Source organism: Pseudophryne corroboree, chromosome 6 (genome assembly GCF_028390025.1).
Source record: "Pseudophryne corroboree isolate aPseCor3 chromosome 6, aPseCor3.hap2, whole genome shotgun sequence".
NCBI lineage: Eukaryota > Metazoa > Chordata > Amphibia > Anura > Myobatrachidae > Pseudophryne > Pseudophryne corroboree.
Window position 1 is genome coordinate 226,908,786 of NC_086449.1, and position 24,360 is coordinate 226,933,145.

Genomic DNA, 24,360 nt, shown 5'->3' on the forward strand with positions numbered 1-24,360 from the left:
CCCCTCCTACAACAGGGAAAGGGGTACTATTCCACACTATTTGTGGTACCGAAGCCGAACGGCTCGGTGAGACCAATTTTAAACCTGAAATCCTTGAACACTTACATACAAAGGTTCAAATTCAAGATGGAGTCACTCAGAGCAGTGATTGCAAACCTAGAAGAAGGGGACTATATGGTGTCTCTGGACATCAAAGATGCTTACCTACACGTCCCAATTTACCCTTCTCACCAAGGGTACCTCAGGTTTGTGGTACAGAACTGTCACTATCAGTTTCAGACGCTGCCGTTTGGATTGTCCACGGCACCCCGGGTCTTTACCAAGGTAATGGCCGAAATGATGATACTCCTTCGAAGGAAGGGAGTTTTAGTTATCCCTTACTTGGACGATCTCCTGATAAGGGCAAGATCCAGGGAACAGTTGGAAGTCGGGGTAGCACTATTTCAGATAGTGCTGCGCCAGCACGGTTGGATTCTCAATATTCCAAAATCGCAGCTGATCCCGACGACACGACTTCTATTCCTAGGGATGATCCTGGACACAGTCCAGAAAAAGGTGTTTCTCCCGGAGGAGAAAGCCAGGGAGTTATCCGAACTAGTCAGAAAGCTCCTAAAACCAGGCCAAGTCTCAGTGCATCAATGCACAAGGGTTCTGGGAAAAATGGTGGCTTCTTACGAAGCAATCCCATTCGGCAGATTCCATGCAAGAACCTTCCAGTGGGATCTGCTAGACAAATGGTCCGGGTCGCATCTTCAGATGCATCAGCGGATAATCTTGTCTCCAAGGACAAGAGTGTCTCTCCTGTGGTGGTTGCAGAGTGCTCATCTTCTAGAGGGCCGCAGATTTGGCATTCAGGACTGGGTCCTGGTGACCACGGATGCCAGCCTGAGAGGCTGGGGAGCAGTCACACAGGGAAGAAATTTCCAGGGCTTGTGGTCAAGCCTGGAGACATCACTTCACATAAATATCCTGGAGCTAAGAGTCATCTACAATGCTCTGAGCCTAGCAAGACCTCTGCTTCAAGGTCAGCCGGTGCTGATCCAGTCGGACAACATCACGGCAGTCGCCCACGTAAACAGACAGGGCGGCACAAGAAGCAGGAGGGCAATGACAGAAGTTGCAAGGATTCTTCGCTGGGCAGAAAATCATTTGATAGCACTGTCAGCAGTGTTCATTCCGGGAGTGGACAACTGGGAAGCAGACTTCCTCAGCAGACACGACCTCCACCCGGGGGAGTGGGGACTTCACCCAGAAGTCTTCCACATGATTGTGAACCGTTGGGAAAAACCAAAGGTGGACATGATGGCGTCCCGCCTCAACAAAAAACTAGACAGGTATTGCGCCAGGTCGAGGGACCCTCAGGCAATAGCTGTGGACGCTCTGGTAACACCATGGGTGTACCAGTCAGTGTATGTGTTCCCTCCTCTGCCTCTCATACCCAAGGTACTGAGGATCATAAGAAGGAGAGGAGTAAGGACTATACTCGTGGTTCCGGATTGGCCAAGAAGGACTTGGTACCCGGAACTTCAAGAGATGCTCACAGAGGACCCGTGGCCTCTACCCCTAAGAAAGGACCTGCTCCAGCAGGGACCCTGTCTGTTCCAAGACTTACCGCGGCTGCGTTTGACGGCATGGCGGTTGAACGCCGGATCCTGAAGGAAAAAGGCATTCCGGATGAGGTCATCCCTACCCTGATCAAAGCCAGGAAGGATGTAACCGTACAACATTATCACCGTATTTGGCGTAAATATGTTGCGTGGTGCGAGGCCAGGAAGGCCCCTACAGAGGAATTTCAACTAGGTCGTTTCCTGCATTTCCTGCAAACAGGACTGTCTATGGGCCTAAAATTAGGGTCCATTAAGGTTCAAATTTCGGCCCTGTCGATTTTCTTCCAAAAAGAACTGGTTTCAGTTCCTGAAGTACAGACGTTTGTCAAGGGGGTACTGCATATACAACCTCCTTTTGTGCCTCCAGTGGCACCTTGGGATCTCAATGTAGTTTTGGGGTTCCTAAAATCACATTGGTTTGAACCACTTTCCACTGTGGACTTAAAATATCTCACATGGAAGGTGGTAATGCTGTTAGCCCTGGCTTCAGCCAGGCGTGTCTCAGAATTGGCGGCTTTATCCTATAAAAGCCCTTACCTAATTTTTCATACGGACAGGGCAGAATTGAGGACTCGTCCTCAATTTCTCCCTAAGGTGGTTTCAGCATTTCACTTGAACCAGCCTATTGTGGTGCCTGCGGCTACTAGGGACTTGAAGGACTCCAAGTTGCTGGACGTAGTCAGGGCCCTGAAAATATATGTTTCCAGGACGGCTGGAGTCAGAAAATCTGACTCGCTGTTTATCCTGTATGCACCCAACAAGCTGGGTGCTCCTGCTTCTAAGCAAACTATTGCTCGTTGGATTTGTAGTACAATTCAGCTTGCACATTCTGTGGCAGGCCTGCCACAGCCAAAATCTGTAAAAGCCCATTCCACAAGGAAAGTGGGCTCATCTTGGGCGGCTGCCCGAGGGGTCTCGGCTTTACAACTTTGCCGAGCAGCTACTTGGTCAGGGGCAAACACGTTTGCTAAATTCTACAAATTTGATACCCTGGCTGAGGAGGACCTGGAGTTCTCTCATTCGGTGCTGCAGAATCATCCGCACTCTCCCGCCCGTTTGGGAGCTTTGGTATAATCCCCATGGTCCTTACGGAGTTCCCAGCATCCACTAGGACGTCAGAGAAAATAAGAATTTACTTACCGATAATTCTATTTCTCGTAGTCCGTAGTGGATGCTGGGCGCCCATCCCAAGTGCGGATTGTCTGCAATACTTGTACATAGTTATTGTTACAAAAATCGGGTTATTATTGTTGTGAGCCATCTTTTCAGAGGCTCCTCTGTTATCATGCTGTTAACTGGGTTCAGATCACAGGTTGTACGGTGTGATTGGTGTGGCTGGTATGAGTCTTACCCGGGATTCAATATCCTTCCTTATTGTGTACGCTCGTCCGGGCACAGTATCCTAACTGAGGCTTGGAGGAGGGTCATTGGGGGAGGAGCCAGTGCACCCCAGGTAGTCCTAAAGCTTTTACTTTTGTGCCCAGTCTCCTGCGGAGCCGCTATTCCCCATGGTCCTTACGGAGTTCCCAGCATCCACTACGGACTACGAGAAATAGAATTATCGGTAAGTAAATTCTTATTATTAAGTTATGTCAGGATTTGGTTCAGAACCCCTGGGACAACCTTTGAATGACTAATTAGGCACTTAAAAATAATTCTAAACTCTAATTGGCCAATAATGATATGTCATTTTTGGGGTAAAAAAGTGCAAAGTGATGGAAATTGGGGTACAAAGTATGGGACGGGTATATTGGGGTGCTTTGTGAGTGGAACAAGTGTTTTTAGACTTGCAGATGGGAGCAATGGGTCTGTTTCCACTTTTTCTTAAAAATCCCCTAAAATGGCCCAAATATATAGTTATACCCAATTTTATGTAATATAAATTTCATTTTAGCACTTATTTTGCTTAAAAAAAATAGCTTACTATCATTTAAAAAATAAAATAAAAAAAATGCATATACAGTAACAGCCATTTGATCCAATTTAAGTACCAGAAATACTTTTGTTATCTTTTAACCCATTTTCCACTTTTCACTGCCATCAACAATTTTCACGGTAATCCCATTTAGCTGATTTGGAATTGCCTAGGCAAATCGCTGGGGCGTGTATACCTCCAAAAAGCCTTCTTTTTTTTTTTTTTTGGGGGGGGGGGTAGTAAAAACTATGCAAAAGCTGCAAAAATGGCAATCATGGTTAATTACTGCGATTTCGTGTCTAATTGAATTCGGCCCATAGTCTGGTATGTACATTTATTTTACAGGGTGCAGAGTTTAGAGTGTATTGTTATTTTTTCCAGCGCTGTAGAGCCTGTGTTCCAGGCCTTCTACTCCAACTCCTCCATTTTACTACTGTTCAACTCTTTCATGATTGGCATATATATATTAATGTGTCTTAATTAGTAAAAAATTGACTATGGTAAAATGGTAGTACAAGGCATTTAATCGCAACCACCTATTACATCATGCCACTTAGATTGAATGAACACAAAATATTTTTTTAGAAAAATTTCTGAACAAAATAACTTTGCTAAATTCCAGTGAAAGTAAGTGTGCAATATGCACTTAATACAAATTAAATAAAGTGTTTTACTAGAAACATAGGATATACCTTAAAGATTATATATAATAGACTAACAGGGCTTTTAAAATGGTGTGGTATATTGAGACAGATTTCACCCACATGATTGGACACAGTCGATCACATGACCTTGCATTATTTCCCAACGACCGCACACCTCAGGCCTGATGTACTTCCAACTGTCATTTGAAACCTCATCACAATTCCACAGCTGTATCACTGCACAAGTGTACACAGACACTGCTCACAGGGGAGCAGCACATCACTTCCTCACTATGGGGTATATTCAATAGCTGTCGGAAGCTGCCATTTTGTCAGAAAGACAGCAGCTTCCGACAGTTTTAAGTCGGAAGGGGTTCCGACCTATTCATTAGTGCCCTGTTTATTTATTCACGCCCGCCGCCGCCATCTGCACCGCTGCTGTCAGCGCATCAGCAGTGGCAGCACAGGACCTGTGTACGGCCAAATCCGACAGTCGGATTTAGCCGTCCATTGAATAGGGGTTGTCGGGTCCATTCCAACAACTGCATGTCGGAATGGACCCGACTCTTCTTGAATATACACCTATTACTTATATTTCTGACAGAAACATTTTTCAAAATGCCACATTTACCACATAACTTAAATGATATCACATCAGACCTCATCACACATGACTTGCACAATAATGATCTATTCAAGCAGCCACTTCAGAATCGGCTTACATCTGTGTCACCCTACATTATCTCCACATAGAACTATTTTGTCACAACAGGGACCATTTTATAAGATAGATATACCACTCTTGGGTGTGCGGTTGCACTCTGATAAACGCACGCCTTGGTTTGTTGAATGCACACCAAGGCATGTGTATATCTGAGCATTATCACACACCCTATAGATTGTAAGCTTGCGAGCAGTGCCTTCCTACCTCTATGACTGACTGTTTGTTATTACCCAGTTTTGTTATATCATTCTTTTGTTATATAATTGTTATTTCCAAAGCGCAACGGAATTTGTTGTGCTATATAAAAAACTGTTAATAAATAAATAATATCTATTACATGAGCAACACAATCTGCTATTCTCTTCTTACATTCTCCTTATAACTGCATTGGCTTTTTGCTTCTGCCATTTAGCCTTTCTCATCTGCAAGATGATCAGCCTCCTGTACAGTGACTGATCTGGGAATGAGGAGTCATAGGTGTCTGTGCGTTTCTTCTGACTCCACCCAAAACTCTCCCAACTCCATGGCTCAGTTTTTTTCAGTGGGCACAGTCTGATGTTATACTGGCAACCATTTATCAACGAGTTTCCTTGCTGGAAACTCGTTTCTGGAGTTAAATGGGACCAATCGCTATTTAACAAGGCTAATAGCGCTGCTAACTAGCAGCGCTATTGGTCTTTCATATTCCCCATGCTGCGGCACTCTAAACTGTATTTAAGAACGAGCGCTATTTCTGAAATATCGCTCGCTTACCTGTAATGGCCTCGTCTGCTCCGGGCAGACGTTAGGACACCGCTGCAGCAGAGTCCGTCCTGCGCTCCGGCTCCCCCTCCCGCAGCAATCCCGGCATGCATCACGCCTGCAGGGTTGCTATAGAGACAGGAAGCCTGTGGAGTTCTCTCAGGCCATACGTGAAGACCCAAATGGCCGTCGCGTCCGGAAATCGCTCATGTGCTGGAAATTACCATATTCCGGCACATGCGCAGACTCTCCTTACACAGATCATTTGTCAGCGCTGATGTAAGGTAAACATCAGCACTGACGCAGCAAATACCGCATTCGCTCGCCGTGGCATAGGCTCTTCTTATATAGAAGGGCGCGATGCCACTATACCTCGGCGGGGGAAAACGGTATTTTGCAATTCAAATTTTTCAGCATGATAAATGAGGGCCACTGTTTTATACTGGGGCATACTATGCTGTGTACTGGGCAGAGTCTGTGTGCTGGTTTTTCTGTGGGCACTGTCTGATATGTTTTGTGTTTTTGTGGGGGACAGTCTGGTGTGTTATGTGTTTTTTTTTTAATTCTGTGGGGGGTTTTTTCCCTAGGGTCAAGGTCTTGTGTTTACTAGTTTTTTTCTCAGGGCATAGTTTGGTTTGTACTGGTTTTTCTATAGGCATAGTCCGGTACATTTATTTTATTTTTTGGTTATTGGGGGCACAGTCTGGTGCATATTATTTTTTGGAAGGTTGGGAGCACTATATGGTGTGTGCTAATATTCCTGGGAGCACAGGAGTGTCCTGCTCTATTACCTGTGGGCTAAGGTTGGTGCAAGTTGGTCTGCACATGGTTTGATGTAATGATTTAGTTTTTTAATTGACATGGCGTGCATATACATCAGAGTAGAATGGTACCACACATGCAACTATAATATTTTATCTCGCAGGATATGATGAAAGCCACCCCATTGCTCCCATAAGCTGCCAAACCGCAATGGTAGTATTTGCCCTTGGAATGGTGATGTTGTATTTGATAGTTTTTCCAAATCCAGTGCAATTAGTGAAAATGCTGCTTTGCCACCATTGAGATGAATAGGTTTCCATCAGTGATGCTTGGTCATATGTACTAAAGTGGAATAAAAACAGTTAAATACACAGCAACAAAACACATGTTAAATGCTTGTAAAAAGGGGAGTTGTTAGAGAGGTTTCATTCTGATACAGTAATACCACTGTCAGACAGAAAAGTCTGAAAGTCCCAGCAATTACACGGCATTTCAATGCCGGGACCTGCCTGACTCCCCCTTTCACACAAACATGCAAATTACCGGGTCGAGAATTTCGACCCAGTAATTTGCAGATCAACACGGGTATTTTGGGGGTAATTCTGAGTTGATCGCAGCAGCAAGTTTGTTAGCAATTTGGCAAAACCATATGCACTGCAGGGGGGGGCAGATATAACATTTGCAGAGAGAGTTAGATTTGGGTGGGTTATTTTGTTTCTCTGCAGGGTAAATACTGGCTGCTTTATTTTTACACTGCAATTTAGATTTCAGTTTAAATACACCCCACCCAAATCTAACTCTCTCTGCACATGTTACATCTGCGCCCCCCCCCCCCCCCCCCCCCCTGCAGTGCACATGGTTTTGCCCAACTGCTAATAAAATTGCTGCTGCATCAACTCAGAATTAGGCCCTTTGTCTGTGTGAAAGGGTCAACCTGTGTCGAAATTCCCGTGTCTCCGACCCTGGTAGATTCCAGGGTCGAAGTCTCGGGAATTACAACCCGGGTCGACTCTTTCACACAGAAAAAGGACCCGTGTGTTTCATGAAATTACCTGGTGGAACGGCTTCATTTTCTGTCTGAAAGGGGTATAACTCAGCTATGGAGATATGTTTCGTGTAAGCAATGCTGTACTGTGGACCACTAGTTCTGCACTGCAAAACCTTTCTGCAGGTCCTTTCCAGTGATGTGGGTTATACTCTGTAAGATGGCCAGTGTATGAGCACTACTACTGCATGAGAGAATGGCATGTTTTATTTTGAGGGTTTTGGTTCACAGATCTTTCATTGACTTAAATTGTTCTCCATAACATCCACACTTTTTATAGCCTTTCCGTGCTATGTAACAGTCAGCTATTTTTATTTTCATGCCCTCCTTCAGCTCAGCTGCTTAAAGGATCCAATAGTTGTTGAGAGTAGATAGTAGTAGATGGTTCAGATTATATACACCCCTTTCACACCGCACAAATAACCCGGTTTCAACCTGGTATATTGCCAGGTCGGCACGGGTCGCTGTGCAGTGTGAAAGGGACCACGGTCGAATTCCCAAGTCGCCTGACCCGGTAATTCAACCCGGGTTATAAAAAGGGTTACCCGGTTTGATGCGACCCGGTACCTGTTCACCGCATAGGGCGAGGCGACGCGAAGATAATGTCATCTCACATCGCTGCCCCCGATGCTGGCTCCGTCCCCGCCTCCGGATGGCAACCCGACCCCAGCATATTGCCGGGACGGGATTGCGGTGTGTAGGGCCCAATGTTGGGTCCCACTCGGGAAGGACCCGTTTCCAATTCCCGGGTGGGACCGGGCATTGCGATCTGAAAGCGGTATGAGTCATCTCTGCAGTTGTCTTCATCTGGCTTTGAATAAAGGCCTAATGATTCCATCAGGTTTAGAGAAAAAATCGCCTGAAATGGTGCTTGACCTATTGCATGTGGTGTCAAATTCACAGTTTTTCTTTCTTTCTTTACTACAGATGTGTCCTCTCCTATTGTTGCTGCAGTTGTGTTAAACAGCCCATTTAGTTGTGCTTAGTCGTGAGCGCGTTTTCATAGCTATGTGAATAAGACACATTTTGGGGGAATAAAGCCAACTGATGTTAGCAGAATTGCACGGGAACTGAAACCTACAATTTGTCCAAAGGTATTCAGACTTTTGCATACAACTGCTTTTTTATAGAAAGTCTTACATAAATAGACTTACAGCATTTAAAGACTTGTGACATATGTACTAAAATTTGCAAAAGTTAAGCAATTATGTTAATTGTATATCGCAGCAAGGATAATTATTTTTGACATGATTTTTCCTATTATATACTACCTATAATTTGCATTGACAGTGGTAGCGATAACGGATGTCCCTGTGAGTTACATCTTAGGAATGGATATCAGGGGAGTCTTTCACATTTTTGAAAGATTTCTCCTGGGAAACTGGCAGCTGCACATGTGCACATCGTCCGTTTCCAGGAGGCGACGGGAGATTGATCGTAAGATGTCTCTCCTCCGAATTTGCCTCCTTAGGTATAAAGAAGTGTACACCATCTAAGGATGGGGTAAATCAACAGGACCAAATTTAGCATTTTTGGAGTTTGGTACTTAGGGGTCAGACCACAGTTCCCACTGACGTTAAGTTTGATTTCTGCAGGAGATTTCTGTGAAATCTCCTGCATTAGATAGACAGGATACAAAAAATGATGCAGAAACTGTAGTTTCTGCTTGGATTTATGAAAAAACAGGTGTGATGACAACTTCTTCTGATTAAAATGATCTGAGGCATGCCTGTATTATGTGTGTGACTGCAACTGTATTTGCAAACAAAATGCTATGCTACAGTGTTTTCCTCGAAATCACTGTAACGTGGCATTTCGGATGCAGATACAGACGCAATTACCCACAGAATATAGTCATTCTTCATATCATTTTAATTATCGGAAACTGCTTGTGCGTCCTATTGCATTACATTGTCGTGGAAAAATGCAAAAAAAGACTTTCTGCGCTAGCGACTCAACAGGGCATGACTTGGAAGGCTGTTTAGCGTGACTGCAGCAAGGATGTAAGAGGACACGTATGTATCTGACATTAATGTAGTGTTTTTTATTCACAAAGTATGTCTGTCATGGTATCTGACTGCAGGTTTCTGTCTTAGGACAGTGAGGTAGGATGGGAAGCCACAGTGATTTGCTGGCAGTCTCCTAGTTAACAGAAATTCAACCACCGACTGCAAGGGGATGAATAACACACAGGCACGTAACCCATGTGCACAAGGAGCATCAGTAATACTTAGTGACCTTTTTCACCTGTGTCTGCATTCTCTTGCTAACTGTAAAATAGCTGTGGGTGGTACACATGGTGTAAGAAGAGTTATAGGGGGTCATTCTGAGTTGATCGTAGCTGTGCTAAATTTAGCACAGCTACAATCTTCTTCCCTGACATGCGGGGGGATGCCCTCTCATGTCAGTTCGCCCCCCCCTCGCACAGCGGTGATGCCTTTGCACTTTAAGAGTAACTCCCGGCCAGCGCAGCTTTAGCTCCCTGGCCGGGAGCTTCTCATCGCTCCCTGGCCCGCAGCGACTGCGTGTGACGTCACGCAGCTGCTGCGGCCCGCCCCCCGTTCGTTCCGGCCACGCCTGGATTGGCCGGACCAAACCCATGAAATGGCGGCCAAATGCCGCCGTTCTGCCCCCTCCCGCCAAGCGATCGCCTCTGCCTGTCAGTCAGGCAGAGGCGATCGCATCCCTGCTACGGCCTTCGGCCGTCTGGCATGCGCAGCAGGGACCCGTTAGCTCTGCTGCGTTAAAACGCAGCGAGCGAACGGGTCAGAATGACCCCCATAGCCCAGCACATTATAATGAGTAATACTGAACATTTTACCTTCGTACTTTATTTAAGAAAATGTTAATTTATGATAATTTATACTGTGAAGATACCACCTTAAAATGTATGAAAGTTGTGGAGACAGAGTACAGTATCTCTTCTGTGAAGACAGGCAGGTATGTGTCCTTGGTTTATCGTGAAATCTTAAGCCATGGGGGTCTGCACAGGGATCCTTTTGTAGAAAGGCCGTTTTCTTTAATACATTACCCATTCTAGTTTATGTAGTTGAGAAACCTGTGTGCAAGCATATATCCTCCTCCTCTTTCCATTCTTATGTCACTGTTAAGATTTAAGAAGAGTGCTGCTAAAAGCTCTATGGAAAGCTTTCTCTTCCCTGAGGAGAGCGACGCTGCAGGGAGGGGGAGGAAAGGGTGGGACCGGTGGAATACAGGAAACCATGTGGCAAGGTCGCTTCATGGGCCCCAGCTGATGTGAATGAGAGTATTGACAGAAGCAAATTAGTCAGGCTTACAGAGTCCTGTCACAAAAATGACAGTGTAAAGTACATTTGGTCCCCCATTTCTTTTTTGCAGAATTCGTCCTCAGCCATTTTCAGCCACTACTTCTTCCCTGTTCCAAGAAACTCTGCTGGTTTCCTCTTTCTTCTGTGTGAATCACAGCCCCATGTCTGTTGCTCCTAAGTTTTTGTATTTTTATTTTCGCATCACCGTTTTGTTAGGGGGAAGCATCTGTTCTCTCAGTTTTACTTTGCCCTACGTGTGAAAGAGTCACAGTGAGGAATGCCAGCGCACAAACATCTGGACCCTGCTCTTGTGCTCAGTGCTGCTTTTTTCATAGTCTCCACAACTGATTGGATTTAACGTCTTTATGTTGTGGGAATCTGAGTCCAGCATTGATGAACGCCAGAGAAAGAGTGGAAAAGGCAGATGATGATGTCCACAAAGGAGTGGCTTTTTCTTTTCCTCTTGTGAGTTGTGATTGGAAATAATAAACATTCAAAAAAAAATAAAAAAAGGAGCTCAATTCAGGCGGAATATGGAGACAGTTTTTTTTTTTGTGAAGGTTTCTGCAGCAGTGTCTCAGATTTCACTTCTAAAACAGATCTTGCTCTGGATGTGAGAGCAACTTTACTGGATTTTTAGTCTTCATTTTTGTGTGCCTGTGAATGAGATGTTAAAGTCACGTCTAGACAATTGCTTGTGTTTTGTTCCCACTCTGTCTTTTACGGGGATTACAGAGTTTGTTTGCATATTTGCACCACGGAGGTGGATTTCTGCAGTGCAGTTGTAGCTTATTTGCACGGTCTGTGCTGTGTTCACTTTGTGCCTCTTGGTGCATTTTATTTCGGGGAAGAAAATGTTTGTACCAGTCCAATTGCAGAAGTGTTTTTTTCTGTCAAGGAAACCAGTGATGTGATTTTTGACTTTGGGGAGGAGGGAGAGCTGAAGCAGCAGCAGACTCTTCTCACGTGTGTAGTATCTTCTTAGTGCTCTGACTGGGGACAGTCTGGAGCATCCTCTCTCTTTACCCTGCCTTCAATATTCTGAAAGATGTACGAGAGACACAAAAGACGATACAGCTTGTGCGACATTTCCAAAGTTGACAGAGCTGTTGATGTGGTGCTAATAAAGGTAATGTTCATTGTCTGCGACTTGCATCCTGGTGTTTGCTTTGTGTATTTTAAAATTGTTTTTGTATTTCTCAATCTCTATTATTCTTTGTATTGGATGCAAAACCATTTGTTTTATGTATTGGTTTAGAATAAGTTCAGAAAACCTTTTTGGTTATGTGGTGTTTGTGTTTATGTGTGATGTTTGTCCATTCCCAACCTATCACTGTTTAGGATAACAAATAAACCTGGTCCCTTTGTTTTACCTTTTTTTCTATTGTTGATATTCTAAGGCTGGGAGGTAAATCCTGTTTGCCACTGTGTAGTAGTTCAGAGCAGATGTTCTGCACTTTGTTTGTTTTTTACTTCCAAAGTATTTGTACAGATTATTTTTTTACGCTAACTCCAGTTTATCACAAATTGTAAAAGTGCACTTGAAAGTGTAGTAGCTTTATTTTACTAAAGAGCTCTTGTATGAAGTTGTCTTATTAATATTGTGATTCATTGCTCGTCTAAATTTAGCCAGTCAAAAGACAATCAATTGCAGTCTGGGAATGTTCCGCTCTTAACGGTTATTGGGAACCTGGCAGCGTTTCTGGTACAGTACATATAGGGCTGTGCTGGAGCACTATGAGGCTGTCACATAAGCCATATGCTGGAGGTATAGGAAACGTGCTGTCATGTATGTAGCATTAGGTAGAGGTAGCTATTAAGACCATGAATTCAGATCTTTATAGATTGGTTCATGGACTTAACCCTTTAAAGTGCTGTATCTGTTGATCTAAATGTTGTTTGATATTCCTTATGCAAACAGAGCCTCCTAAGCAGAGTACAGCAGAAAAGTCCATTTATTTTGCAGATAGTTACCAGTTTTTTCCTCATTTCAAGAGTCACGTGGTATCGAACTTTGGAAATGCCTTTTTTTTTCATCACTTACCAACTGCACAGTACAGTTTCTCAGGTCTTTTGTATTAATTTAAATCATACTTTCTAGATTTATTTCATATTTAAGTGAGTATATCAAATGCATACAATTATATTATAGCCAATTTTTTTGTAAACATGTTATAGTCTGGACTGATGTGTTTAGATGCATTTGCTCTGCAGCAAATTGTTCATGAAAATGATTTTACATTTAGGATGAGTATTAAGGGTGAGCATTTATCAGTTCTGGAATCATAATAAGCCTGTGTCCCTTGCCATAACATCTGCACAATCTCACCTGGTGTGATGCATCACACCTATTCTCCGGTTACTGACTAATGGGAAAGCAGTCTTTGACAGTGTAGCATTTAAGTCCATAGTGGAGATGTATCAAGTCTTGGAGAGAGATAAAGTGGAGAAGTTGCCCAAAGCAACCAATTGTCTCCTGCTATTTATTTAGCACAGTCTATGAGATGACAGATGCTTAAGGTTTGATACATCTCCCCCCATATCTAAGAGTCAATGTACAGTTTTGCCCAGACATTCTTTCATACTTGCCAACTTTTATTGACCTCCCATCCGGGAGATCCCTCAGAGTAGAACCAAGGCCATCATCATTGCTCCGCCCAACATTGCATAAGACCGGGAAGGTGGAAGGGGTCCTGCTCCCCATAACTCATGTCTCCTTACTCTGTAATATGAGTAGGCACATATGCGTAGTATGGGACTGACTCAAAGCAAAAATAAGGAGCAAATCTTGTTGCAGTGCCAATAGGTCAGGTTGTGTAGAGAGATTTAGGGTCATGCTCCAGCTGAACTCTACATTGCAGTGTAAAAATAAATCTGTCTACTACAGTATAAGTGGGTCAGTGCATGTAAAAAGTATATCCCCTTGGTTTGCAACATGGTCTGCCATTGAATAATCGTATGAGATGGGTAAATGCTATCTACTTCTTTATTTAATTTGAAATAATAAAATATCTTGTTTGTTTTCCCTGTCACTACACAAGGTTTGAACTCACTCTTGTAATTTCACTTTTTATATTTTTGTAAGACGTGCAACCCATTTTTAGATCGCTTATCTTTTTTGGGACTGAACTGGCTTTTCTTTTCTTTTTTTATTGGGCCTTTATGTAAGGGAAAATCTAAAAAAATTATTTTGATAATCAATCTTATTTTTTTTTTAGCTACAGTCAATTAATACAGTCTGCAAATGTGCTCATTAATTTTTTTTCTATAATTTTGAGAGATTAATGTATAAAGTGTATATATACTTTATTGAAGTTTTTGTCTATTTATGTGGGCAGTTGGCTTTAGCACACAGTGAGGGGGTGACTGTTATATTTATGGTCTTGGCATTTTAAATGTAGAATTTAGCTGTAAGTTCTAGGGTGTGGAACCTCAGTGTCTCCATTCTGTTGGTTGTCTTGGCTCTAGATTAGTGATGCAGTGTGTCTGCCTAGAGATGTCTGACCTTTGGATGAGCAGTTTGACCATAGACAGAAAGGGACAAATTTAATTTTCATATGCAGATTTGGCATTGTTAGTGAACATTTTCTATGAATTATTAATTGAGCACACACCAAGTTTATTCTCATACATGCAACACCCCTCTTTTTTTTTTTTTTTTTTCCCCCTAAGAAAAATAGTTTTGTCAAAATGCAAGTATCAAAATAGTAAAGAAATTAAGTTGACAATTCATATGCTGATCCGTGAATGATGAAGCACTGAGCTAGTGTCTAGTTTGCCTGTATGGGAAGTACAGCATTGCAAGTAGAATGAATCACAGGGGGCTTACTTAGTCTGGTTATCTTTTAAAAAAGCACATATAGAGCACCATAAACCAGGTTTCTCTTACGTCCTAGAGGATGCTTGGGACTCCAAAAGGACCATGGGGTGTAGACAGGATCCGCAGGAGCTTGGGCACATTAAAAAGACTTAAGACTGGGTGTGAACTGGCTCCTCACTCTATGCCCCTCCTCCAAACCTCAGTTAGACTTTGTGCCCAGGAGTGACTGGATGCACACTAGGGGAGCTCTCCTGAGTTTCTCTAGGAAAATACTTTTTGTTAGGTTTTTTATTTTCAGGGAGCCCTGCTGGCTACAGGCTCCCTGCAGCGTGGAAGTGAGGGAAGAGAAGCAGACCTACTTCTGTGAGTTTCAAGGCTCTGCTTCTCGGCTACTGGACACCATTAGCTCCAGAGGGTTCGATCACTTGGTGCGCCTAGCTGCTTGTTCCCGGAGCCACGCCGTCACCCCCTCACAGAAGTCAGAAGTCGGGTGAGTATGAGAAGAACAGAAGACTTCAGGACGGCAGAAGACTTCAGTGACGGAAGGTAAAGCACAGCGGTAACGCTGGGCTCCATGCTCCCACACACACATCACCAACGCTTGTCACTGGGTGCAGGGCGCTGGGGGGGCGCCCTGGGGGGCATGTTACTGAGGTTACTGAGCCGGCAAAAATCGTAGGTGCCGAGGCACTTTTACAGACCCCCGCTGGGCATTTTTTGTATGTTAAAATTTGGCGGGCCGAAGCCGCCGGGAAGGGGGCAGAGCTTCGATCCGCGGCTCACTCTCGCGCCATTTTCTCCCTACACAGCACCGAGGGAGAGACGCTGCCGGGACCTCCACGTTTTCTGCAAGTATAGGGGGCATCTCCAGTGGGGAGCCGCTGTGGGGTACCAGTTGTGAATTATAAGGCAGCGCTGGGTACACTTAATCTTCTGTGTCCCAATACAGGCGCTGGGGTGTGAGCTGGCATACTCCCTCTGTCTCCTCTTCTGGGCTGAATTGTGGGCCTGTCACCTTGCTGGGACGGTTCTGGGTGTTGTGGGTGTCGGTACTGCGTGTCGACATGTCGGAACCTGAATGTTATTCACCAGAGGAGGTTAAAGGAGGTGGGGATGCGGGGGTAGAGCTAGCACTGTCGACGCAGCCGACTCCTGATTTACTAGCACTCCTTACTACAATAAATTCCAATGTAGCTTCTTTATCTAAGAGGTTAGATAAGTCTGAGTCACAGATCCAGGTGTGGAAGAAATCTATGGAGGAGGCTTTATCTCAGGTACAGACCCCATCCGAGTCCCATAAGAGGCCTTTTACTCAGGTGGGGGATATGGATACCGACACGGACTCTGATTCCGAGGTCGATTTCACTGAGGCGGCGTTACATCCACGTTTGGTTAAGAGTATTCAGTACATGATTGTGGCTATAAAGGATGTGTTGCAGATTTCTAATGAACCTGCGGTGCAGGAAACAAGGATTTGCTTATTCAAGGGGAAGAAACCTGAGGTAAAGTTTCCCCCCTCTCATGAAATGAATACTCTTTGTGAAAAGGCTTGGGAATCGCCGGATAAGAAATGGCAGATTCCCAAGAGGATTTTTATGGCGTATCCTTTTCCCTCTGATGACAGGGAAAAATGGGAGACATCTCCAACCGTTGATAAAGCTCTATCCCGTTTGTCTAAGAAGGTGGCGCTACCGTCTCCTGACACGGCAGCTCTCAAGGATCCGGCGGATCGCAAGTTGGAGACGTGTCTGAAGTCCATTTTCGCTAATACGGGTGCATTGCTCAGACCTGCTGTGGCGTCGGTATGGGTGAGTAGTGCTATTGCTAAATGGGCAGAGAATTTAGCAAGTGACATGGATACTCTTGATAAAGATAATGTCCTTATAACTCTTGGTTATATTAAGGACGCTGCAGATTACCTGAAGGACGCGGCAAGGGTCGTCTGTCTCTTGGGATCAAGGACCAATGCCATGTCGATATCTGCCAGGAGGGCCTTGTGGATCCATCAATGGAATGCTGACGCCGACTCCAAGAGGTCTATGGAAGCTCTACCCTTTAAAGGTACGGTCTTGTTTGGGGACGGCCTGGCGGACCTAGTCTCGACCGCGACTGCGGGTAAGTCCTCTTTTCTTCCTTATGTTCCCACACAACAGAAGAAGGCACCACATCAGCAAATGCAGTCCTTTTGTCACAATAAATACAGGCGTGGAAAGGGTTCGTCTTTTCTCGCCTCAAAGGGTAGAGGACGGGGAAGAAAAATTCCTGCAACCTCAGGTGCACAGGACCAGAAGTCCTCCCCGGCTGCTACCAAGTCCACCGCATGACGCTGGGGCTTCCCTGGGGGAGTCCGGACCGGTGGGGGAATCTTCAGTTATTCAGCCAGGTCTGGATTCAATCAGACCTGGATCCTTGGTGTTAGGAATAGTGTCTCAAGGATACAAACTGGAGTTTCAGGAGATGCCCCCTCACCGGTTCTTCATTTCGGCATTACCAGTGGTTCTTCCGGACAGGGAGGTGGTCCGGGCGGCCATTCAAAAATTGTGTCTACAGAAGGTCATTGTTCCCGTCCCTCCGTCCCAGCGGGGGGAGGGGTTCTACTCGAGCCTCTTTGTGGTACCGAAACCGGACGGTTCAGTCAGACCAATTCTAAATCTAAAATCCCTCAATCCATACTTGAAAGTCTTCAGGTTCAAGATGGAATCCCTTCGAGCGGTGATTGCCACCCTGGAGGGGGGGGATTTTATGGCGTCAGTCAACATAAAGGATGCCTACTTATATGTGCCGATAAATCCTCCGCATCAGGCTTTCCTCAGGTTTGCGATACAGGATTCTCACTACCAATTTCAGACGTTGCCGTTTGGGATTTCCACGGCTCCGAGGATTTTCACCAAGGTCATGGCGGAAATTATGGTTCTTCTTCGCAAACAAGGGGTTTCAATTATCCCGTACTTGGACGATCTCCTGATAAAGGCGAGGTCCAAGGAACGATTGCTGATAAGTGTAGAGTTGTCTCTATCGGTTCTGCGACAACACGGATGGGTCCTCAATTTGCCGAAATCCCAGTTGATTCCGACCACTCAGCTTCCTTTTCTGGGCATGATTCTGGACACGGAGTTACAGAAGGTATTCCTTCCAGAAGAAAAGGCTCTGGAATTGCAGACGATGGTCAGAGCTGAAGCCGACGAGTGTGTCGATCCATCATTGTACTCTGGTTCTGGGGAAGATGGTTGCGGCATACGAAGCCATTCCATATGGCAGATTTCACGCCCGCGTGTTTCAGTGGGACTTGCTGAGCAAATGGTCCGGGTCTCACCTACACATTCACCGGAAGATAAGTCTATCTCCCAGAGCCAGAATTTCTCTCCTGTGGTGGATACAAGCTCATCACCTCCTGGGATTCGGTATCCAGGATTGGGTACTTCTGACAACAGATGGAAGTCTCCGGGGCTGGGGCGCAGTCACCCAAGGAAGAAATTTCCAGGGAAAATGGTCGCTCCAGGAAGCCTGTCTCCACATAAATGTTCTAGAGTTAAGAGCCATTTACAACGGCCTGCTCCAAGCAAGAAGTCTTCTTCAGGGTCGACCGGTCCTGGTACAGTCAGACAACATCACAGCGGTGGCCCATATAAACCGGCAAGGCGGAACGAGGAGCAGAGCAACAATGGCGGAGGCCACAAAGATACTTCGCTGGGCGGAACAACACGTCAGCGCACTGTCAGCAGTTTTCCTACCAGGGGTGGACAACTGGGAAGCGGATTTCCTCAGCAGACACGACCTCCATCCGGGAGAGTGGGCTCTGCACCAAGAGGTATTTGCAGAAGTGACAAGACGCTGGGGAATTCCGTTGATAGACATGATGGCGTCTCGGCTCAACAAGAAAATCCCGAGGTATTGTTCCAGGTCAAGGGACCCACAAGCCACGGCGGTGGACGCCCTGGTGTCTCCGTGGGTCTTCCAGTCGGTGTATGTGTTCCCTCCTCTTCCTCTCATTCCAAAGGTGCTGGGGATTAATCGTCGAACAAGGGTTCAGGCGATTCTCGTCGTCCCAGACTGGCCAAGAAGGGCCTGGTACCCGGAACTTCAGGACTTACTGGTGGAAGATCCTTGGCCGCTACCTCTAAGAGAGGATCTGTCGTTACAGGGTCCATGCGTGTTTCCGGACTTACCGCGGCTGCGTTTGACGGCATGGAGGTTGAGTGCCAGATCTTAGCTCGTAATGGTCATTCCAACTCTCATTAAGGCTAGGAAAGAGGTTACGGCGAAACACTATCACCGTATCTGGTGGAAATATGTTTCCTGGTGTGAGGTTAAAAAGTCTCCTGCGGAGGATTTTCACTTGGGTCGTTTTCTCCACTTTTTACAGGCGGGTGTAGATGCAGGCCTGAAATTGGGTTCCATCAAAGTGCAAATTTCGGCTTTGTCTATTTTCTTTCAAAAAGAGTTAGCTGCCCTTCCAGAGGTTCAGACTTTTGTAAAGGGTGTAATGCATATCAATCCACCGTTTGTACCGCCTGTAGCGCCATGGGACCTTGATGTCGTCTTACGGATCCTCATGTCTTCCTGGTTTGAACCTTTGCGGATAGTTGAATTAAAATTTCTCACTTGGAAGGTAGTTATGCTTTTGGCGCTGGCATCTGCCAGGCGAGAATCGGAATTGGCAGCTTTATCTCATAAGAGTCCGTACTTGATTTTTCATGCGGATAGGGCGGAATTGAGGACTCGTCAACAATTTCTACCGAAGGTGGTTTCGTCATTTCACATTAACCAACCTATTGTGGTTCCGGTAGCTACGGAAGAAGTGGCGATTCCAAAATCTCTGGATGTTGTAAAAGCGTTAAAAGTTTACGTTTCTAGGACAGCTGTTACTAGGAAAACTGAAGCGTTGTTTGTTTTGTATGCGGCTAACAAGGTTGGTCATCCCGCGTCAAAACAGACTATTGCACACTGGATTTGTAGTACGATCCAGCAAGCTCATTCTTCGGTGGGGTTGCCGGTGCCGAAGTCGGTTAAAGCCCATTCTACCAGAAAGGTGGGCTCATCTTGGGCGGCTGCCCGAGGTGTTTCGGCACTACAGCTTTGCCGAGCGGCTACTTGGTCGGGTTCGAACACTTTTGCTAAATTCTATAAGTTCGATACCCTGGCCGATGAGGACCTGGCGTTTGCTCTGTCGGTGCTGCAGAGTCGTCCGCACTCTCCCGCCCGTTCTGGAGCTTTGGTATAATCCCCATGGTCCTTTTGGAGTCCCCAGCATCCTCTAGGACGTAAAAGAAAATAGGATTTTGGTACTCACCGTTAAATCCTTTTCTCCTAGTCCGTAGAGGATGCTGGGCGCCCTTCCCAGTGCGGACTATTACTTGCATTATACATTTTCTTACTGGTTAAGTTAGTTTATACACGACTTGTGTATTGATTTGTTGCAGCTGGTTGCTGGAGTTTTATGCATACTGTTATCTGGTTTGGCGTTATTCCGGTTGTACGGTATGTTTATGGTGTGGGCTGGTAATTTGGTAGCCCTTAGTTAATACAAAAATCTTTCCTTGTAATGTCCGTCTCTCCTGGGCACAGTTCCTATAACTGAGGTCTGGAGGAGGGGCATAGAGGGAGGAGCCAGTTCACACCCAGTATTAAGTCTTTTTAGTGTGCCCAAGCTCCTGCGGATCCCGACTATACCCCATGGTCCTTTTGGAGTCCCCAGCATCCTCTACTAACTAGGAGAAAAGGATTTAACGGTGAGTACCAAAATCCTATTTTTCCATCTTAACTGATCATCATGTAATCAAATTATGTTCTAGATTGCAGGCTGTTTTGGTCGAAAACACAACTTGCCTGAAGTTAGCGTAATTGATCAGATTAGAATCAACAGTGATATGTGTAGGGAAAGAATATCAAAATTGTTGTAGGTACATCACTAGGGGCAACATAAACTAAGAGATTGGACCTTTCCTGCTGACAACCTGAGAAGGTTATTCTGGGTTAAAGAGGGATTGTTACTTCACATAACCCCATGTGTTGATAACCTAAGTCACAATAAATGTTTATTTGGGATGCAGTTAAAATACCGGCTATCAGGATCGCGGCATTAAGGAGACCTACTTTGGAATCCCGACAGCCGCTGAAACACCGCCGGACAGAATCCTGACCTCCGCAGGGTATTACCACTCAGTTGGTGGGTCCACGCCACCAACAAAGTAGGAATATAACCAGTGTCAAGCAAAGCAAACCACCGGACCTGAAGTATGGCGAGTGTGGTATACTGACAGCCGGAATCCCGTCTGTCTATAAAAACATACCGATTCAGTTTCTTTACAGTGCAGCACTGCTCTATTGCGGAATCAGTATTTTGGGTGTGTGACCTGTGTTTGTTAATTTGATGCTGACGATTAATGTTTGACATTTCATAAAGATGAATGTTGTGTTAGATACATTCATGTAGGAAGTGTAAAATAATGGGGGGGGGGATTAATGGGAGACACGCTGGCTTATAAGAGTGTGATCACTTCTATGTGAATGAATGGGTAGAGAATGGTTTAGCATGGCATAGATTCTGAGCCTACAGTTTCCAGTGTGGTAAATCCATCACTGATGCCAAAGCAATCACTGTTAACGAAAAGATAACCAGTAAGCAACAAGAATCCTGAATCTGGTCTGTTACTGCCACTTGAGCACAAGACTGCTGTAGGTCAGGCATTAATATTCTGCGGCTACTAGTTCATTACAGAATATTTGGGGAGTTGTACTACAGTACCTGGACAGCTGAAAAACCCCAGATATACTGTAGGATGTTCATGATGATACACAGTGGAGGCAAGGAAAATGTAAATATTGGGTATGCAATCATATTTAATCATATTTACTGTTCCATATCTTTTAGTAGACGGTTGTTTAAAAAATTCACATTAAGCTTTTATAAGATTATTTTGTTCTCCAGCTAGAACAGATGCCACAAGTGAGTTGTAGAGTTAAACTTGTACTTTAGCAGCCAAGATCTTTCTGAAATGTAGGAACCAGCAAGTTCCATTTGTGTCTATGCTTTAATGGTCCCCCCCCCCCCCTCTCCCCTTCCCGTGCTGTGTCATCATCACTTCTTTGCATACAGTGCCTTACTCAGTATTCATTTTACTTATCCAGTAGAGACGTTGCTGCTATGTTTTGTCAATCAGAGTCTTAGTTCTCATTAAACTCTTTTTTTTTTTTCTTTTTCTTTTTTTAGTAATTATGCTGTAAGATTGGGGGGTACTTGGAGCAATCATGTGAAAATGGACAGGCTAAATACAGTATAGGTTTCGATATTCCAAACTTAAAGCACGCCCAGCGGATAAATTTATGTTTATTTAATATGTATGATTAAAGAGAGTCTTCTGAGGAGGTCAAATGGTCTTTCTCTGCCTACAGTGCTACATGTTTTCGTAGACCTTGATTTGTACTGCCAAACAAGTTTACCAAAGTAGAATACAGTTACCAGGCTGACTTGTTCAAAGCAGAAAGAATATGGAAAAATGTACACTTTTCTCTGCTTAACTTCAATTTATTTTACCAGAGAAATTCTGAGCTTGTTTGTTTATGGATTTAAATTAGTACAAGCCATAGTTTGTTCAGGTCTGCAGTGGTCTATCTCACAATCTCTTTGATGACTACTTATCAACAAAAGCCGAGCTCTGTCTAAAGTTTTTGGAATAGTTATTTAGTCCATACAACATATGAAACAATGTTTCGAAAGATCTATGTTCTTTACTTACATTGTTACATTTTATTGAACATATCCAAGATATTACATGAGGCTTTTTTCTCAATTTTAAAAAGAGCAAATTTGGACTATTACTAAATATATCTTTTACAAATGTATTTGTATAAAGAAGTGTTTCCCAAACTTTTTTGAATCACAGTGCCCGCGAGTATCAGATTTTTTTCAAGTTTCCAATATTATTATTATTATTATTATTATTATTATTATTATTACATTTTATTTATAAGGCGCCACATGTGTTTCGCAGCGCCGTACAAAGGACAGTACAGGGAGACAAAACATAGCATTACAGTAAATAAATAACAGAAATACAGTACAGGTAACAGAGCACCACACGTTCTCAAGACATAATACAGCTAAGATGTATAATACAGCAATAGTTTCTTACTGGGAAATGTAGTAAAAAAAAGTAATAAAAAAAAATTGGATTTATATGTCATCCTGTCCCTCACCACATAACTGAACCCTATTTAGTGAAAAATATTAAATAAAGTAAATTGTGTTTTATATGTCATCCTTAGGTTCAGTTGTGTGGTGAGGAACAGGATTCCCTTCTGTTTGTCCACATTTTATGATTGGCAGCCACAAGCACTGCTTTTGGCTATTAAATTGACCATAAATAATTTGAATTGGTCCTGGACCACCAACCCAAGTCCCCAGAGATGCCTCAGGGTGCCATGACACACAGTTTGGTTACCACTGGTATAAAGTAACAGGATATGGTCTACTAGAACCTAAATCGTTTGAACCAATATAGGAAATACTGGTAAAGTTACCAGTATTACATAAGCAGAATTGTTAGTAATATGTTATAAACTATTAAAACAACCGATAATATGGAAACCAAGAAATTCGATTGCACTACAACAATATGCACACCTATACCGTGAATCAGTAATAACCACTACATGGCGTTAACCTCTTAGTTCTTCTTAAAATCCCTGCTCAAAGCTAGGTGGGTGTTTCTGCAAGGACTACTAAGAAACCCTGATGGCAGGGGTGATTTATGGGGGTGATTTATGGCAGAAGCGGTGGAGGCTTGGTAAAAATACAGTGCATTTCCATAGGCTCCACAAATGGAAATAAATAGGTAGTTCATTATTGGTTAGCTATGAATGCTGCTCTTACATTTATATATATGTTTATTTCTTTATGTAGATTAATAGAGAGAGTTGCTGTTCCATAACCCCATGCCCACATCCAGGCTTCTTTGAATCGAAGCAGCCAAACGACTCTAAAGGTGGGTTCACTTTCTATTTGTACTGCAACGCATGAGCTGTCTGCTGAATCTTTCACTCACATGATGATAAAGAGAAGTACAATATGTAATCTGTGGGAAAATACAATATTCTTTAATGAAACTGGGAGATATATTGAGGAAGGGAAAGTAAAGTAGTGCCCAGCGCTGTGGGTAAGGAAATGCCTGGCGTGAGACAGCCGGCAGCTCCCGGGCAGCTCTGCTATCGCTGGGCATCTTTTTTTGACGAAAATGCGTTTTATTCGCATCGATATGAGAATAAGACGCACAAGCAGCTTAAGCTGATTAAAATATGTGGCATATATTCTGTGTGTGGCTGTATCTGCATACGTAGCATTTCATATGCAGATACAGCCGCAGTCACACACAATATAGGCATGCCACATATCATTTTAATCAACAGAAGCTGCTTGTGCATCCTATTCACATAGCAGCATTAGACGCATTTAAACAGAAAAAAACTGCACATAAACATGCTTGGCACTACCGAGTCACGGCATGGTGTGACTAGGAGGGCTGTTTAACGTGACCGCAGCAAGGATGTAGGAGGACACATCTGTATAGTGGCAGATCAGTGCCTGTCATTTTTCAAACACAGCCTGTGATAAGACAGGAGTTGATTGATTGGTACTTTCTCTCTCTCCACTTTATCACTCTCTAGGTACATCTTCCCCATAAAGTGCTAGGAGAATGTCTTTATACTTGATAAGGCACTGGACAGAGTGGAGAATGAGAATATTCTAAGATGCCAGTGTAGTGATGTAAAGATGAACAGAAAAGTTAATGTATTGGCGGAGAGCAGCATTGCTGTGC

At 44.1% G+C, this 24,360-nt stretch overlaps 1 protein-coding gene across 8 annotated transcripts in view; it reads left to right on the forward strand.

Annotated features, from left to right (window-relative positions):
• AKAP13 (A-kinase anchoring protein 13) overlaps positions 1-24,360 on the forward strand; it is a 532,570-nt gene that overhangs the window by 381,091 nt on the left and 127,119 nt on the right. For 7 of the 8 annotated variants that reach the window (XM_063925738.1, XM_063925741.1, XM_063925740.1 and 4 more), the window contains one exon: positions 23,448-23,529. In XM_063925738.1, coding sequence (XP_063781808.1) covers positions 23,448-23,529 — 82 coding nt within the window. Of the gene's footprint in view, positions 1-11,652; positions 11,855-23,447; positions 23,530-24,360 lie in introns of those variants that run through there. The other variant, XM_063925745.1, reaches the window with a different exon arrangement.